General features: G+C 44.1%; 1 protein-coding gene across 1 annotated transcript in view; it reads left to right on the top strand.

The window, feature by feature from the left end:
• Window positions 1-18480, top strand: part of BMP7 (bone morphogenetic protein 7) — a 61750-nt gene that overhangs the window by 31438 nt on the left and 11832 nt on the right. The window contains exons 2-3 of the mRNA XM_080404066.1: window positions 7093-7285; window positions 18190-18338. Coding sequence (XP_080260192.1) covers window positions 7093-7285; window positions 18190-18338 — 342 coding nt within the window. The remainder of the gene's footprint in view (window positions 1-7092; window positions 7286-18189; window positions 18339-18480) is intronic.

The following is an 18480-nucleotide window of genomic DNA, read 5'->3' as shown; positions in this document are numbered from 1 at the left end:
ACCTCCCCAAGTGCCTGGGGTTCCTGGGCCTGTGGTTGAAGGACAGACTGTGCTTTTAGAAGTGGCAGGATGGCGGCAGTCCCTGGCAATGGGATACATTAATGAGTTATAGAGAAACCACAGACTATTTTTCTAGTAAGCTTATCTCGCAGACCAAAATCAAGTGTGCATTTGTTTTTCCTTAGGTTTCTCCAAAAACCTGCAGTAGCTTTTAGATGAGTTGGAGAGCTGCAACTATCCAATGTAAAACCCCCTCCAAATACTGTTTTTATCACTTTTTTAAAAATAGAAAAGAATCCCATCACACAACCCAGGACATTTGCTTTACTCCGTTTGCAGGACTCCCAATTTATATTCTTTAACTGTTTCTTCAAATGTTTAACTTCTGCTTCAGCTGCCTAATATCAGCATGTAAATCTTGTAGCCGAGAAGATGAAGCAAATGAAAACCAATCACAGAGCTTCACATTCCCAAATTCTTGCCATTATAAATTTACTGCCACTGCCCCTGTAACTCTTGCTGTCAAGCACAATGAGGAGGGAAACACGTGCCTTAGCAGACTGTGGCCTGGCATGACATTATTGCAATCTTTATTATACTCCCCCTTTTCCTCGGAAAAATATAAGGACTGACCTTGCACTTCTTGCTCAATCGGGAATTCCGCTGAGCCCAGTGTGCTCTTTCAGCTGCGGAGACTGCTGGATCCTTCCCCTAATTGGTTTCCTCCTTCTTGAACCTCACTAACATAAGGAGAAAAGGCCTATATTTCATAAGTGACATGGTTTTATCCACCAATTTAGAGACAAAGAAGTGCAATTTATAGAGGGAACATTTAATGCCTGTTAATTAGAATCCCATCAAGAGGTCTCAGATTTGGCATCCTGAAGATTTACAGCGCAGTTTCACAACCACCACGAGCCCAGAGTCCAAGGGTGGCCCTGCCCTCCCTCCCGCCGTGCTGGGAGGTCCCCGCTCCTCCTCCTGCCACCGCCGCTCCTGCGGCTCCACAGTGAGCCGAGTGAGGATGGGGTCCACCTGAAAACTCATCTGGGGAAGGGAAAATTGTTTTCCACTTGAGTACCTTTCCCAAGGCAGACAGCAGGGTGAAGCAGTAGGTGGGAGCGGACCTTCCCTTTGAGAGCAGTCAGGTACACGGGCTGACAATGCTGGTGGAGCTGGTGGTCCCAGGGCAGCCCCGTTCTTGGAATTTCACGCTCTACACTGAGATGATACAAGAGAGTTTCTGAAGTTTTGGCTTCAGTCTCAAGGGATGGTGATGGAGGGAATTAAAGGTAGATTTTCTTGGAAATATCAAACAAGATTTTGCACTGCTGGATGCAAATGGCAGAACTCAAAGCCTAGTTAGCCCATTCAATAAAACACTTCAGGCCAAAAGCAATCCACTGGCTCACTGGCCAAGCCAGCTAGCCCTCAGCCATCTCTGAAGAAATGGCACTCGTTTTCTGTAGCACTGTGGCCATCAGAGGGAAAGCAGATAAAGACTTTCCTACCCACTAAACTCACCTACATGACTTCTTCAATCCTTGGGGCCAGGCGGGCACAGGTAGACTCTGAAAACTTGTTGGACCTCGGTGCTGGAGCGTGGCAGGGTTTTTTTTGGCATCCAGATCTCTGAGGGGTTTCTTAGGCAACCCTGATGGCTCTGCAGCCCAGTCTCTTGCCTGGCTGAGAGGCTGAGGCGAGGGGGTGTTGTCTTTTGGAATCTATTTTCCTTTGACTTATCTTTCAGTCTCAGGAATTCAGGACCTTTAATCTATTTGAGATTAAAGTCCTTTACAAATCCCTTCTGGCCTTTTTTGGGAGTAAAGAAGTTACAGACACCCTACTGCACATTCCTTTTGGTGCTTTTTTTCATTGTAAATGAGAAACAAGTAGCACTCTAATTGTTGTGAGCACTGCAATAAATGAGACAACTACTTTTAAAGTGCCTTATAAAAACAATTAACATATTATCAGGCGAAAGCGTTAACTGGAAAATGTAAGTTTTTACTTGTTTAAATACTCAAAATATATTCCAACTGCATCGCCCAAACGTGCCAGAGAGGAGGAGGTATGGAATTACCGAAGCTTTCCCAGTTTGGCAGCCTGAGCACAAAATCTATTCATCTGGTGTTTACTTTGCTTGTGAAAAAGAGATTTTTTACGTCTTCAGAAAACAAGAACCTAAAAATACTTAGGCAGGTAGACTGGCAAAAGTAAAGCCTCCCGTGAAACCCATTGAAATTAGTGGAAATATTTCTATTGACTTCCCTGGGGCTTGGATTAGCTCTTTAATGCTTCTGTAATAATTAGTTTTTAACACAGTCATTCTTGGAAAATTATTGCTGTGATTCATTGGTTCTTTGCTTGACACATGGAGTTAGGGATTGACATCGTGCTACTGGGCTGGGTACTAAGGCTAAAATGGTTTCTTTGGTATGTGTACAGAGAAATAATAACTGCTGCCAGCTATGTCTCAACATAATCTTTGCTGTCATGCCTTGCCCACCATCATTCCGTATTACAGAACCAGTGGTCCAAACTGTTCACAGAATTAGCTCAGGTTGGCTTTTTGCTTACCAGTAGGGATTTACAAAGAAGCTGGAAATAGTCAGGGGTTCTTATTTCTGGTCTCAACACACGTTGCTGTGAAAATGACCAAACATGGGATCAGTTCAAGTTTCCCAGCTTTGTGCTGATGTGTCGTTTGCTTTAGAAGTTTAGGCATCCTGGGGTTTTAAACCAGGATCACAAGCTTTTCTGTCCAACATGACTTTCTTAGTACTGGCTTCAACTGTATTGCTCTGAGTTCTAGATGTCGACAACTACACTTTTTCATCCCTGCATCTTAATGTTTTCTAGTTTTGTATTAGAAGAGTACACTTTAGGACATGTCAAAACAAGTACCAGGTATTTGTTGACATTTTATCTACAGCTTTCCCATATTTTTGGATCTGATACTTGGCTACTTCACACCTGTACATGTATCCCTCCTGTTTTCTTTTAACAATCCCTCTTGTTGCAAAACTATGCAGTCCTGCCTCCTCTTGCATCACCGTAATGCCACAACAGAGTCGGTTTGGAGAGACAAAAGACTTCAGAGAGATCAGAGCCCTATCTGTATCAGATAGATGAGTGCAGTCTGTGCAGCATTCAGATTGTGGACAGATAGTCAAGGCCAGACTTTCAAAGATGCTAAGCTTACTTGCATATTTGCAACAGAGGTGTGGCAAATTTACTGATAACCACTAACCTGAGATACGTGCTTGTTTTGGTTGGATCGCCTTAATTGTCCTGCACACTTTTTGGTGTCTTGTTTATTTTCCCATGAATCTGCTGTCTGCCTCCATCCTACAGCTCCCAAGTCCCATTGTCTCGACCTTTCCTTTTCCAAAGGACTGTGCCAAAGGGAGTGCCTGATGATCCCCATGTACCGTAGCTATGATTAACTGCCACTCTCACCATGCCCAAGAGTTATTTTGCATCAGCAGATTTTGAGCCATGTGTTAAATTAGGTCACAATTTGTCTACAGTGGTTGTGCCTCCAAAATGCAGTATCACTTCTAGAAATGAGGAGGGGCGCGCATTTACACATGCATCACCTGTGAGTGACTTTGGATTGTTTCTTTAGGAGAGAAAATCCACTGTTTTCCCACAGCTGAGGCACACAGTCTGTTTCATAGCAGAATTATTTTTCAAGGGTGTTCTTCCTTTTCATATTTTACAACCTTTGATTGCACATCCAGAGCTTTGGCTTTCTCTCCAAACAGCTGCCTTGCCAAGGCATTTGAATTGTGGCAGTTTCTGAGCTGGAATTTCTAATGTTTGAAATTAGGAACTGGGCTAAAACCATTCACCAAAGCCTATGGATAGTAGTGATTTGTAAGAGCTGTGAACCTGGGACAAATAAGAGTTCAAGTTCTTTGGTCAGAAGGGCTATTAAAGCGTACCCAGCAAATATTCATATTGCTTGATGACTTTTAAGGGAGCATTTAACACAGAATGGCTGACAAACAGGTGAGATTAAGTCCTTCAAGAATGACCAAAAGCTTCTCATTGTGGTATCAATAGGGATCACAGATTTTACAGCTCTAATAGAGAAACTACAGTTGTATTCAAAGAGCTGCAGCAATTCTCCCGGCTGTTTTGGTGAACACTTAAAATACCCCCTTTTTTTTTTTATTAACACATGACACACACACCCTCAAACTGCTCAGGTAATTAATTGGAAATGACTCAGTTGCAGAGCTGTCAAAGGTCTGACCAACACCCATCCAACACAGAAAACTCAGACTTCTTGAGCGCTCCCCTGCTTACCTCGTGCTCTTGTGCTTAAGGTATTACTGGGGTCTACAAAAAGTGCATGATCTTTTATACTGTACCATATGTTCACAAGTACCAACACACGGCAGCATGAATTAAGGATAAGTTTTCAGCCTTCGTAATGAAGAATCTTGCTTTTATGAGTTCAAGTCAGACCCTTAACGTTATTTTAACATAGATTTTGGTGTTTAATTATGTAATAAGATTTACTGCAGTCATCTAACAGATGTTGATTCAGGGTCAGTGTTTCTCATAAATTAGTTCTGAAAGGATTTGTTACTTCTGGGTCAGCAGATAGGTCCAGAGTGCAAAGAAAAAGGGGAAAAACAATAAACACCGAGTTGAAGGGTTTCTTGGGATTCTTTCTTCTGTTACATATCCACATATTTTCATGATCTTAATGACTATAGCCACAGGAATGTTTGCTTTAACACTAAAGATGGCTCAGGCCAAAACCCTATATCCAAACATCTGCAAAGCATGGGAAAGTTCAAACTTCAGGGCTCTTTGTTTTATGACCCTGGCCGTTAATTTTTCATACTAATATGACACATTTTTTCTAGGGCTGTGCAATGGGAATCACCATGAACTCTAGCAGCACCCGGAAAAGTTTCATCTTCATGTGTTTGTTGTCAGGCTTTGTGTATGAACTAAACGCTGGTGTTGGCCGATGTAGTTGTCATCACATATTTACACTAACAAGGTGCACCCACCTTCCTTTGCAAATTCAGCCTTCCTGTGTCATTGGAAGCAAATCACATTGGTACATCCTACCGCTAGACCTCTCTACAATACACCCTGCTGGCGATGTTATCCATAATATAACTAAACCCACACAACATTATATTCATTCTTCTATAGTTGTGGTTAAAGGAGCTATTCCATATTAAAATATTTTTTCCTCCTCTCTATAATTTAGGTGTAGACAGATTCCTTTGAGGCTGAAATCATACTCTTTATATCTTATTCTGCTGAGAATACTTTGGAGGAAAGGCATTGAGGCACATTTAATAGTGTTGCTAGCACTTATAGGGCAGGTTTAGCCTGCCAGGTGTTTTACAGACACTGGTGAATATTCACAATATTCCCTCCCTTCAGGGTGTGAGAGACTGAGTGATCTTCCTCACTCAGGCTGGACGAGACGTTACAGCTAGAGGTGTAACGATGTCATTCATTCAGTGCACGCTGAGACTGCTCAACCTATAAAACCATTTGCTGAACTCAGTTGCCTTTGTCTGGGAAAGTTTAGGGGTTTCACATCTAAAAAACTCCTCTAAGATTAATCCCAGCTATTAGTAAGAGCGCTGCAGTATTTCCCAAAACAGCAATCACACAGTGGCAAACTGCGAGCCCTGGCCTCCTTGCAGCAGCAGCGTGTGAGCGGAGGAAGAGCCCGTGGCCAGCCACTGAATCCCGGCCAGCAAAGCAGCGCTGAACCTGCTCCGGGTGAGCGCTTGGACACGGCCCGGTTCCCGGAGGCTCCCCATGCCCCATCCCTGCCACCGGGGAGGCCCTCGCAAGCGCTGATACGTATTCATACCACACAGCGCTGTAAATTTAAATAGCACTTTCCAGACTCGGGCTTGAAACTCCTCTTTTTTCAGGAGTAATTCCATTTAAGTCAATGGATTTACACAATGGATTTACTGCTGCCAGAAGAGAATCAGGCCTGTAGAAAGACACACATTCTTTGCCAAGAAAATCTCAGAGCTAACTACTTGAATTGTGCAGTCGAGCTGCAGGGAGGTCAAGTGGACAGACAACGGGACTAGGACATACGGGAAGTCCCTGGTTCAAACCTCAGCTCTTAAAATGTCGTGTGGTGTGACCTCTGGCGAGTCAGTTCATCCCCTTATACCTCGGTTTCCCCATTTTCCTTTGTCTGACTTGTCTATTTAATTTGGAATTTGTTCCAAGAAGGGTGCTTTGCTTCGTGTGTCAGGATGGGGCACTGACACCTCGCCTCCCCCTTGCTGGAGAACGGTCTTGAAGTCTCTGTTTCCTCACAACACCGACCCTCAGCTCCAAGATCCACAAGCAGTGTTACACGAGACCATCAGCTGTCCATCAGACGACAGGCAGCCCTGTCACTTGGCAGGATAACGCACCATCCTAGCACTGTCTTGAGAGGACTCTGGCACTTGTTATTTCATGGTCGGGGTTGGGAGTGGAAGAAGGTCTTTGCTTTGTACATTTGCTTCACAGCCTGATCGCTAAAGATGCTTTAAAATGAAAGCTTTGACCCTGTGCAGTGGGGCTGTGAGCTTGTGATGAATTCAGCTGGCACTGGATGTGGGTCACTGGCATGAAAAGCCTCAAGGACTGGAATGTGTGTATATATGTGTGCGGGTATGCGTGTGCATGTGCAATTTTCAGAAGCAGAGTCAGGCCAAGAACCAGCACTCCTGAAAAGCCCCATCTGTTCCGTTCAGCTCCTTCCCACAGCAGCTTGGTCGTTATCGGTGGCAAATGTCCAGAGTCACTTATCAAGCACGAAGCTGCCAAAAACCATTAAAACACAACAGTCACCCACACCCTGTACCAGCCAGCTGTGAAACTGTTTCAAAGACAGTCTGATAAACACATATATGCTTATAATAGCCAGATAGAGTAATGTATTTCCTATGTGCTTTAATGAACTGAACAACAGCATGAGATGCTGCAATCAGATATTCTTGCCCTTTTCTGTTGTGGCAACTTGCAAGCTTGTTTGATGGCGAGGGGAAAGGGAACAAAGCAGGTGGCTAATGGGCTGTTTTTCTGTTTCAGTGGAGCATGACAGAGAGTTTCACCATCAGCGCTGCCACTACCGAGAGTTCAGGTTTGATCTCTCCCGAATCCCAGAGGGGGAAGCGGTGACGGCTGCTGAGTTCAGAATATATAAGGATTACATCCGTGAACGCTTCGATAATGAAACGTTCCAGATTAGTGTCTACCAGGTACTCCAGGAGCACCCGGGAAGGTGAGTGACCCACAGGGAAATCCTGATGAAAGCACAAGCACAGCATGTTCATTCAGAGAGTTATGTCCAATACTTTTAGAAATACTGGTGCTATCAGCAGAAGTGTCTCTAGAGCTGGGTTTGGGCATCAGGGTGGAAATCTCCATCAATGCTAATGCAGGGGGCACACAGCTGCCGTGGGCGGTCAGCCACCAAGGGCAGGGGTAGAAGGTGCCCCGCGAGCCCCGTGTGCCCCAGAGAACATCCCCAGCGCTGTTGCTCTTGTCCCTGTGAGCACTCAGTAGCTGAGGAGCCAACAAGCCTGGCCGTGTGCTAGTGCAGGAAAAGATCATAAACCTAAAGTATTTCAAGATTTCTGGAAGACCTACCCTCTTCCTCCTGCTGCTTATGGATCCTGAGGTGGCAAAACCACACCCGAATGCTTCCTTCCTAATTGTAGCTTAATTACTAGCCTTTATTACTGAAGGCGTTCAAGATCCCTAATTAACAAAGACAGATGACACCATGCTTTTTATATCGACTGATTGTTTTGCATGTGCAAAACTACAAGATGAGCTATTAAATCCATTCCAAGCAATTATTAATGTATGCCAAGCTCCCTGACAAATCCTCCAGGGAACTTGAATAAGAACATATGTTCAATTTTCTCATCTGTTTTTAGTTCCAATTAATCAGCGATCCCAAACCATTTATCAAAGGCACTTAGTTTCATTTGCACATATTTCTTCTACATACAAACCCTACCAAAAGTGAGACTGCATTTATTTACATGAAAAGTATTTACAGTCACATGCTAGTCAGAAGTTATTATTTAGGATATGGGGTAATAAAACTACAGCCCTAATTTAGGTTTATGAAAAAAGAAACACTAGGGATTTAAAAAGGAGAAAGTCCAAAAGGGTAAGAAAAAAATATATTGTAATCAGGCCTCTGGCTTTATATTTTTATAAGAGCTAATAAAAATGCAGAAAAAAAATTGAAATATGACAGGAAACCTTATCAACGTTTTTAAATGGTGAGAATTTCTACCAGCTTTGCTGTATGGTAAAAGTATTTAACCATTGGTGTGTTTTCTTCCACATCTGAAATTCTGATTTTATGGCCTAAAACTCATGGGTCTTTTGGCATTTCTAATGACACAATTATTTGCAGAGTTTGGGGACTATGCTAATATTAATCTATTTTAATCAAGCAACGATAATTCAAACTATACAGTTTAACCAGGCTTTCTTAAAGGAGAAGGCAACAAGCCACAAATGTGCATAGGACCCATTGGATGTCTGGTTTACCGTAAGTTTATTCCATCTTGGGCCCTTCCAGAGACAGAAGCCTCCCTTTGCTGTATTCCTTGAGTAGGTTATTTAGGTGCCAGCCTGCAGGGATGACTTTTCACTCTTGGGAAGAGCAGAAAGAAGAGGTGTTGGCAGATGAAGAGGCCCTAATCGGTGTGCCAGGGCATTAGGGAATTGCCAGAAACCTGTTCTTGGAGTAAATGTCCTGCAGGGAAGTTCTCCTTCAGATCCTGATGAGCGATGTTGGTGCCCACTAGGAATCTTACTGATGAAAGTTAGGATGACATTTATTATTTTATGATACATCTGCAAGTTTGTTACAACTATGTTTGGAGAGGGTTGCAAGGTACCCACTGGGGATAGTTATGTGTGCAGCCACAAGTGTTTCTGCAAACTGCCTCCTCCACAAATTCTTATTCCTAAAGGAAAAACTGTATGCAAAGGGCAGACATACACATGAACCACTGGCTGGAAGAGGTGAGGAATCTTGCTAATTATACAGATGTTCCATACAAGATTAGATGCAATTTTACTGCATCATATTCACCACAGGAACACTATTTTTAATGAGCGTTCGTGCATATTCACCCTTTGCATACATTTTGGCACAGGCAATGGTGAGTTTTGAACAGTTTGTCCTGAAAAAATATTCCTGTTGGTTTGGATTGACCAAAGGTAAAAATATTGTCACTAACATTTGTAAAAATATTTGGTCTTTTTCTGCATTTTTCCACTGACATTTTCCATCCGGCTCTGTCACAGACCAGTCATCCAAGTCAGTGTGTCATTGGGCAAGTGGAGAAAGAAAACAAACTCTCTCCAATGTTGATCAAAAAACACCCATTCACTTTGATGCTTCCTTGGCTGTTTGTCTCATCCTGAGCAGGCTGGAAAGTCAGACCCATCTGACGTTGTTAGCAACAAGAGCAAAACAAAGCCAAACCCTCCCCCCCACGCAGGCAGGAAAACCTTTGCTCGAGTTGGGCTTTGTAGATTCCTCTCTCTAGAGCATGGCAGGTACAATGGCCAACAAAAACCCGAAAGGGTTTCCCTCTCCCTGTGCTCTTATGATGATACAAGAGCAGTGGATCTTCCAGGAGATTGCTGGAATTGCCCTTCAGGATCTGAAACACCAGGTATTCTGCAGGCTGATCCCCCCCCTCCCCCACTACATGCACGTCTTGGTCTGGTTAGGTGCAGCACGGCACCGGAGCTCAGTGCCAGGCTCCCCAGAGGCAGCTGCAGCATCGTCTCTCCTTTGTAACACAGCAACACACAGCAGAGATCAGGACAGTTTCTAGGGCCACAAAACCAGCCCAGGATGCAACTGGAAAGCCCAAGCTGAGACTGATTGGAGATTTTTTTTTTTCCTTTGAGGATAAAGAAACCATCAGATATGCTGAAGGCTTGATTTTCAGTTAAACCTCAGATGAGCCTCCAGTTTGTAGGGTGTGATGGTGTGCCCTCAGTTCAAATAAACCATGAGTACGAACAGTTCAACAATTAATGACTTGCTTTACAAGTTCAGACAGGTTGGCAGGTATCTAACCAGCAACATCTCTTGTCTGCAATTTATTGTTGGTGAAAAATACAGGCATAGGTCTTTCCAGACAAACTGCTGCACCCACAGCAGACTGTTTCTGAAGTCCTGCCCCTCAACAGTACCAACGCTTGAACACAGGGTGGAAGCTGTCCTCCATCTGCCTGCCCAGTCGTGGGCAGATAGATGCCTAACAACCCTGGCAGTAAAAGTAAGAGCCTGGCCCTGTCCTTTGTAGCAGACGGGATGCCACTCTGGACTTTGCTTAATAGAAATTCTATCTCTGTCAGACTGAAGATATTATTACCAGACCAAATGATCAAATATCCTTTCTGGCCTTTCCAAATCTATGAATTCATTGCAAGGCAAGCTTTTCAAACTGGCAACATCTCCTTGATAAAAAGGCATGTACCGCATTCTTCAGGCACAAAGCATCAGTTATTCACTTTAAGCAAACAAGTACATTCATGAACAAAAATGTTCCTAATATCACAAACACTGTGAAAACAGTTAATGTTTTGACTAATATGTCTCAAAGCTTTCCTTGGTCCAGTGACTCACGTCCAACTTCTGTTTGGTCTTCATGGTTCACTCACCCAAAAGCCTGGGAAAGAGTTTTATAAAGCCAGTGACTGGCTTGAGAAGGGTGCCGAGCAGCAGGACATCAAGTCCCTGTTTGTGGTCACACACCCTGGTAGTGGGCACTAAAGGCTGCTCTCAGGGAGCCAGGGGCTGCTCAAGCCTCCGTCTCCTTCCTCCTGGACGCTGCGGGGAAGCAGAGCAGGTTCCAGTGCTAGGGCACACGCATCACAGGGCACAAGGCTTGCTACAAGGTGTTGAAGGTCATTTATCTTGGGCACCTAGGCGGGGAATGTGTCAAAATAAAGCTTATGGATATGAGCCTGAGAAAAATGATACTTTTACAGTGTAATCATGAAGTAGTTTGTGAACTACTTTGCAAAAGAAATATCCATTACCCTCAGGCTCTCCACTATTGTAAGCAGTGGCCAAAGCTAGAATATCAAAGGGACTGAAGTGCTGAAGAGACATGCAGATACACAGTGGGATTTCTAACAGCAGCTAAGCAGGTTGGATACCTAACTCCTATTGTAATTGATGGGAACTTGTGTATTTTCAAAAAGTACCCATGCAATTAAGGGGCAGATTATCAGTTGGGGCAACATCTTCAATTTATTGACCTGAGGCTGCAGAAAAAATGAGGACTGTATAGCTCCCCTCAGCCTCAGAGCTTGATCCTGCCCATCTGCCTGCACCTTCAGAAGCTAAAAAACCTCATCCCAGAGTTACATCTCCGATTTCATTGGACCCAGAACTTGCACTGTGGAGTAAATCCCAACCTCTTTGAAGTCGATGGGAGTTTTGTTACTGGAGAGAATAAAGCCAGGTACTTGACCAGCCTTTGGTAATTGAAATGTAGTTGCTTCGTGTTCACTTTGTGGCCATTATGGATTTCACAGGCTTCAAAGGCAGTGAATGATTTGAATGCTCATGTTACTGGCCCTACAGAAGAACAAGATCTTGTATGATGCATTCCTGGGTTTGACTTGCAGCTGGAACACTTTAGTTTGTGCTTCAAACTACACCACTTCTGCACCCAGATCAAACCTGAGCTCCTCTCCAGACCCCTTTCTCCCATTCATTGGAGTCTGTTTCCATACTGTGGGTTGCAAAAATGTAATTCCAGTAACTAAGAAAGGCTTAGGCCCACCCAACCCGCGAAGCAGATGTGCCTTCTTTTTGGAGCTTTTTAAAGTACCAGCATGATCGTTCCAGGGATGGTGCAGCAAAGAAAGGTTTGGTTTGTTTTAACATTGTGCCCCAGCACCATGACGGTATCTGCAAGTACTGACAGCATCTAGAAATTTAGCTGACAATAGCTATGATTTTTTGGGGGGTTACTTACCTGCAAGTCAGTTGATAACTATACTTATTTCTTCGCAAGTAGCAAGGGAACTTTAGCATGGCAACCCTATAGCTCTCCAAGATCAGAGCTGCATCTAGTTATCTCTTTCAGACCATTCCTAAAAGCCACTGCAGCCTGCAAAACCTCTGACAAATCTTTAACTCACTTAGCAAGGCATGGCTGTTCACAAGCACTTGAGTAGCTGCAAGAGGCATTTTGCATACCCCAGTGGGCTCCCGCTCAGCTAGAGTGATGCACTATTCAATGCTGAATAGAAACAGCTGTATATAAAGTGTCAGAGATATGTATATAACCTCATTTCTCTCAACACTGCTTTTACAAGAGGCTTTGTATTTAGGAAACATGTTGCATCTCTCTGTAACAAACTCCCATTGCCACTTCTAATCAGTCTTCAGAACCTAGATCTTACACCCCTCTCAAATGCTGCACAGGGAAGGGAACACAACTACTAGAAACACAAAATAGAATTAAGAGTCTGCTGAAATTTTAAAGGGAATTTAATTTCTCCCAAGATTCAACAAAATTTACACAGATCTGTTTCACTACCAGTACAGCCAGTTTTCAGACCAGTCCGTAACAAATCACCTCCAGCAAACTGTATGCCTGCTGTGGCCATGCTTCACCTGGAGGAGACCCCAGGGTGTGTTTGGCTGGGAGCTCCCCCCGGGGCATGGGGAGGGCTGTTATCAGTGGGGAGGTCGAGGGAGGGGTAAGCAGGGGATCCCAGGCAGGCAGGGAAGGGAAGGTGTGGGAGGAGGACTGCATCAGGTCTGTGTACAGAGGGTGTTGCAGACGTGCCAGGGAGAGGCCCAGGGAGATCCTGGGGCCCTCTCAAAGTAGGAAAGTCTGAAAAATATTTTCCTAAGCTTGTCTTTGGACAGCTGCAGCTGACTTTAAGCAATGACACCAAGCAAACTGGAATCTGGATACTGCAGTTTTTTAATCCAAACAGATGTCTTCTAACCCCAGATCTCCTCTCACCCTCCCAAGATGCCCTTTCTGCCTTCTCCTCCCTCCACCTGCTCAAAACCAGACGTAAATTGCCCCTATCCCCCCATGCCAGCTCTGTCCTTGGGCTGCCTGTAAGTAAACTTGCTGTCTTGCACCATGCCTGTGACCCAAAAAGCCACTCGAAGGTTAGAATACCAGTCAGAATGATAGGATTATGCTCCTAGCTTAATGGCTGTGGTTTGCATGCCGAGTCAATAAGACATGTAATGCATCTGTGCCTCAAGTGTTTAATACTTTAAAATGGAAGTGGGAGAGCTGAACTATATTTGTAAAGTCATTCAAAGTCTTTTGCAAGGTGTCACAGTCTGGTTATTGTTTAAAACACTGTTAGATCTGTCATTCCTCAAAGTAGCAGGTAGGGATTAGAGCACTGGAGCGGCTGGGCAGCTGCAGTGTGCTGTTTGGGCTGGCAGGGTACCCGAACACAAGCAAGGGACTGCAGGACCTGCTGGCAGTGGCTCTGGGCTGGCTGCTGCCAAGGACACAGCCAGCTGAGCCAGGGCTCCAAGCCTGTTCCCAGTCCCGAGTGCCAGCACGTCACCGAAATCAACTTGTCTTGTAATGTAATGAAAGTTGCCGAGAGTCACCTTTGCTGCTACTGCCTGTCCTTCTTCCCATTTATTTTTATCCCACTTGGAAGTGCTCATTAGTATTTACTACCACTTGTCAAGCAGCAGCTTGAAATAACAGAGTTAATGAGGGGTGTGGGGAAAGTGAGTGAAGAAAACAGATGCAAAAGAAAGGGCTGTTTGGTAAGAGAAGGACCCTAGATTAGCATAGACTTTACAGCATTATAGTCTATAAATAACAGAGCTTTATCTCCTGTTCTCTCTTGCTATTGCAGAATTCTCAACTTGTATTTTCACTGAATCTCTCTCTCTAGTCCATGTCCTTCCTTGTGTCCCAGCTCATCAAGGCAGGTGACATGAGGAGATGCTGCCCTTCTAGTTTTTTGATACGTTTCTAGTGTGCATGGCTTCAAACCAAAGTGCATCCTAGAGGCTGAAAAAAATACCCCAGCAAAAGGCAAAGAGCCCACATGTACTATTTTAATGAAGCTTCATGGTTGTCTTTTATCTTAGAATTACTGCATTGTAACATAGTAACTCTTCCTCGCTGTTTCCTTTCAGGATGCTCTTGCTTGCCTTTTCTACATTCTGTCTCCCCTTCTTTCTCCACATGTCCCTGCAGACCTCACTTCTTCCAGTCCTTTTCTCTTCCACTCATCACCTGTGATTCCTTTTCTCACCCCACTCATGCTACCAGCCCTCCACAGGCCTTTGGCAACTTCAGCCCTTCCAGCTCCATAACTCCAGCTGCTTTCCAGACACAATCTTACATGCATCCTCCCCAGCCACCCTCTCTTTGCAATACTTGTTATTCACCCTTGAGTCCAGAAAACAACAAGTTCATAAGGAAATTTCGTAGACCACACAGCATTTATGACCTGTAGACAAACTTACGGGAGTGCTTTCTGATGGAAGGTGACTCTCCCTTCTGGCACGCAGTACCAGACACTACCAAAGTGATCAGCAGACAGGTGCCAACCTCCTGTCCTCATCTTAGGCTCCATTGACAGCCTGATGCTTGAGAAAACCGAGCTGAAAGCCCTGAGTTTTATCATTATTAAAAACTTTGACACTCCTGCTGATGTCAGTGCTTTGAACGCTGAGCCATTTTGATGTGGTCTCAAGAAAACATACTTGTGGTCTGGATCCAGACTTCATAATTTATGTAACTCTAATCTAGACATTAACATTTCCATGTCCTGGCTTAGTTTTCTGTAAAATGAAGATCACGTGCCTTTTCCTATCATTTGGGCTGGGGTAAGGGGTTCAGTATAGTTTCTGCTATGCTCTGAAGTTCTCAAATGAAGGGAGTTAATGCAGGGCCAAGGAACCAAAGTGCTTTTCTGCCTCCTGGTTGCAGAGGCATTATTCATGTCACTTCAAGAATGCTCTAAATATGCATAGTGTTGGTAGTAGTAACGTACCAGAGTGAGATGTGCACTAGAAACCTTTTCCTTTTGTGCCTAGATCTTTATCTTAAAGCTAAAACCCAAACCAGCCATATTAGTTAGACTTAACTAGCACAGCTAGCACTATCTCATATGACAAGTCATTAGATGGCAGCCTGCAGAGCAAATTTTGTTTAAGTCTAAGCAGAATAACATTTCTTTGCCATGTTTATTATGTCTTGTCCAACAACGATGTCTAAAGGGCTTGCTATTAGCTAGTGATGTAACCCCGTTTGCCAGAAGTCTTTGGAGAGCAGGGCATTTCACTTCAAGGGAGGCTATTCTTTTTAAAAGAACAAGAGGTTTCTTTTCATTGGAACAGGCACCACAATGTCAGGAGCCTCTGCTTGCAACACCAGTCGAGTTTTGCATCCCATCACTGGCCGCTGCTGGTGGGCCAGAGTGGAAAGTGCTAATCCAGGAGTGCTTGAACTTCTCCAGAGAGCATCTGACACGGGGCCTTTTTGGGTCCAAATGTTCCAAGCGTGTGTGGGAAGGACGGTTCCCTTTAGTGGGTCCCTTTGATCTCTCTCACTTCAGGCTTCCCCTCCAGGCCTATTGTTTGCACATTGCTGTAACTACAGGAAAACAAATGCATTATACAATTTCCCAGACTGACTCACCCTGGTACTTGATGCCTCATGTTGTCTGGTTACCCTGATTGCATCATGTCAGCATGGGAAGCTTAAAGCCTGGTTTTTCTGAGTAATACTACTGCAGTTGAGCAGTAGCTAAAAACAAAAAAAAAAAGGTTATCATTATTGCTATTATCTTCAACCTGCAAACTACAAGGGAGAAAACCCAAGCAAGCCAAGTCCCTATTAACTAAACCTTGTGTGAATCATGAGTTCCAGTCAGGGGCCATGCTTAAATGATGCAGTATGTGAATATAAAAACCCTTTACTTCTGGAAAATTGGACTCAGCCATTGGAACGGGCCAATCCGTACTACTCCCTTGTCCCTGGCTCCTCTGGGATGCGTTTTGTTCAGTGTGTTGTAAACAGGGAAGGGCGGGAGGTGTCCGTGTGGCTGTGTCATGCACTGTGGGAACAGGGCCATTGCTTCTGGGTGGGGATGAAACCCCAGGAAATTTGTCCCCCGGTTAGAGTGCAAGTATCTTACATTCCTGTAACTAATGTGTATGTGGAGGGAGGGGCTTATCCATGCTCTTTATCTTCAGCTGTCCTAGGTGCACCCGGCTGACAGCTCCAGGGAGCAGCTTGAGCTTCCCCATTACTGCACCACGGCTCCTCCTGAGCCACCCACTTCAGCTGCCCAAATAGCTGCTGAGATAATCCTCACAGGATCCCCTGTGCATTAGCAAGAAAGCATTGCAGCAAGTTCAATTCAGATATAGGGCTTCTTCCAAAACCCAAAACTTTGCTTAGAAGGAAGCAAAACACCCTCTCCTGCCTTCCTCCGTGGCAGGGACACGCTGGGCGAGGGGAAGCATTACAATCGTTGTAATCTGTGCCTGCAAAACATCTCTTGCAAGTATCAGAGTTTGGCTCCTCTTTTTGGATGGAGCCGACACGGGAAGCCACTGCTTCCCTCAGGCAGCTCCACACCGCACTGACTGCACCCTTGGCAGCACGGCAGCATCAGCTGTATCTACATGTTCAGCTGTATGGTACCTAAAGGTATCACGCATCAGTGAGGAGGCAACAGAAATCCTCTTTTGCACCCTGGGTGGTGTGCTCATGTGCTCTGCAGGAACTAATTTCAGAAGTTTAATTTCATGTAATCCGGCACAGAGCCAGAGGCAGTGACATCTATTAGCTCACGGAGGAAAGCCATCATCCCTTATATGCTCTGGTCCACAAAGGTTGAAAGGAAAGCTGTATAGTGAAAACACTGCAATAAAGCTCTATTTCTGTTTTGAGTCAGCTGTGTGGGACAAAAGCTTTTAATTTCTTGGTATCTCACAGGGAAAAGAATCACTAAAATCTATGAGGCAAAAGGCTCTATGCTGACAGCACTTCTCAGATTCATTTTTGATCTCTTGATATTTCATGCGAACAAGAAGCACTGTGCAAACTAAGTTAAATATATGTATTTGCACTGACAGATCAATAGTGACAAAATTAATAAGGCCTTCTTCAAGCTTTGAGGACATGATTAAAGGGTTTTTGCAAGGATATTTCTTCATTCAAAAGGATATAATTACACTTAAACAAGTTATCGTGTTTGTGCACTGTAAGTACAAAAGCAGCTCTTACGGGACTTGTCTAGACACTTCCACTGTGTTTCTTTGTTCTTCTTGTAAAGTTATTTTTTTATAAAGGAACTGCACCACTATCCAATTTTTTCATCCAAGTTTTATCTCTTACTTAATTTCTGATAAGTGAAGATTCTTTCCTTTACAGAACCTGTGTTTTCTCAAATTTTCATTTTACAGAAATTTGCCGGGAAATGTTTTGTAAATCCAGAATGATGTCACCCTTTTCAAATGCATGAAATCCTCTCTATTTTGGATCTTTCTTATTCGCTGGTATCAGTTCTTCAACTAGAATAATTCAGTAGTGGCCTTTAAAAAAATTAAGCAATGAATTGAAAGAAAATTGCCACCCAAAGTAACGCAGACCTGTGACTGTGCAGAGGGTGATTGCGTCAATCAATTATCTGTAACCTCAGATGAACAAATTTAAAAAAACATTACATATGTTAATATATGCACACCAGTGTTCCAGCTGGCTTACACCAATGCTACAATTATGCATAAAAGTCAGGAAATTATGTGTGGAAAGGATAATGAGCAGCATTGTCTGCCCAATTACCAAGTTTGCATATGCAAACAATAATTTTGCAACTCTGTGCCTGGCAAGTGGTTTTTTCTGAAGTTGCATCAGCAGCTCTAAGGTTAACTGTAACAGCAAAGTAACCCAAAACCACCTCAACTCTGCTTCAACCCATCCTCCCTTTTTTGGAGGGAAGAAAAGCACTTCAGCTGAAGGTGATTAGACAGGAAAGCATGCCAGCCCAGCACCGGCATAATCTGCCTATTGCTGAAAGGCTGACCGTGCTGCTTCAAATGCTTTAAGCCTATGGAGACTCCAGTGGAAAGCCTGGGTAACTGGGAATTACGCTGCTTATTTGCAGGGATTCAGATTTGTTCCTGCTCGACTCTCGAACAATCTGGGCCGCAGAAGAAGGGTGGCTGGTGTTTGACATTACCGCAACCAGTAATCACTGGGTGGTGAATCCTCAACACAACCTTGGCCTGCAGCTATCCGTGGAAGGCATCGATGGTGAGTGTGAGACAAACAGCAATCTGTGAGAGTCTCTGTTTCAGGTACATGATTCCCAGCCAGGGGAAGCCCTAAGCATTCACTACTCCCTCCTTAGAATAGGATTTCTTAAGCATGTTTTTCCTGAAGTTGCCCAAGATGT

This window comes from Falco punctatus, assembly GCF_963210335.1.
Source record: "Falco punctatus genome assembly, chromosome: 10".
NCBI lineage: Eukaryota > Metazoa > Chordata > Aves > Falconiformes > Falconidae > Falco > Falco punctatus.
The sequence above is the reverse complement of the archived record's forward strand: the minus strand, read 5'-3'. Positions and strand labels throughout refer to the sequence as shown.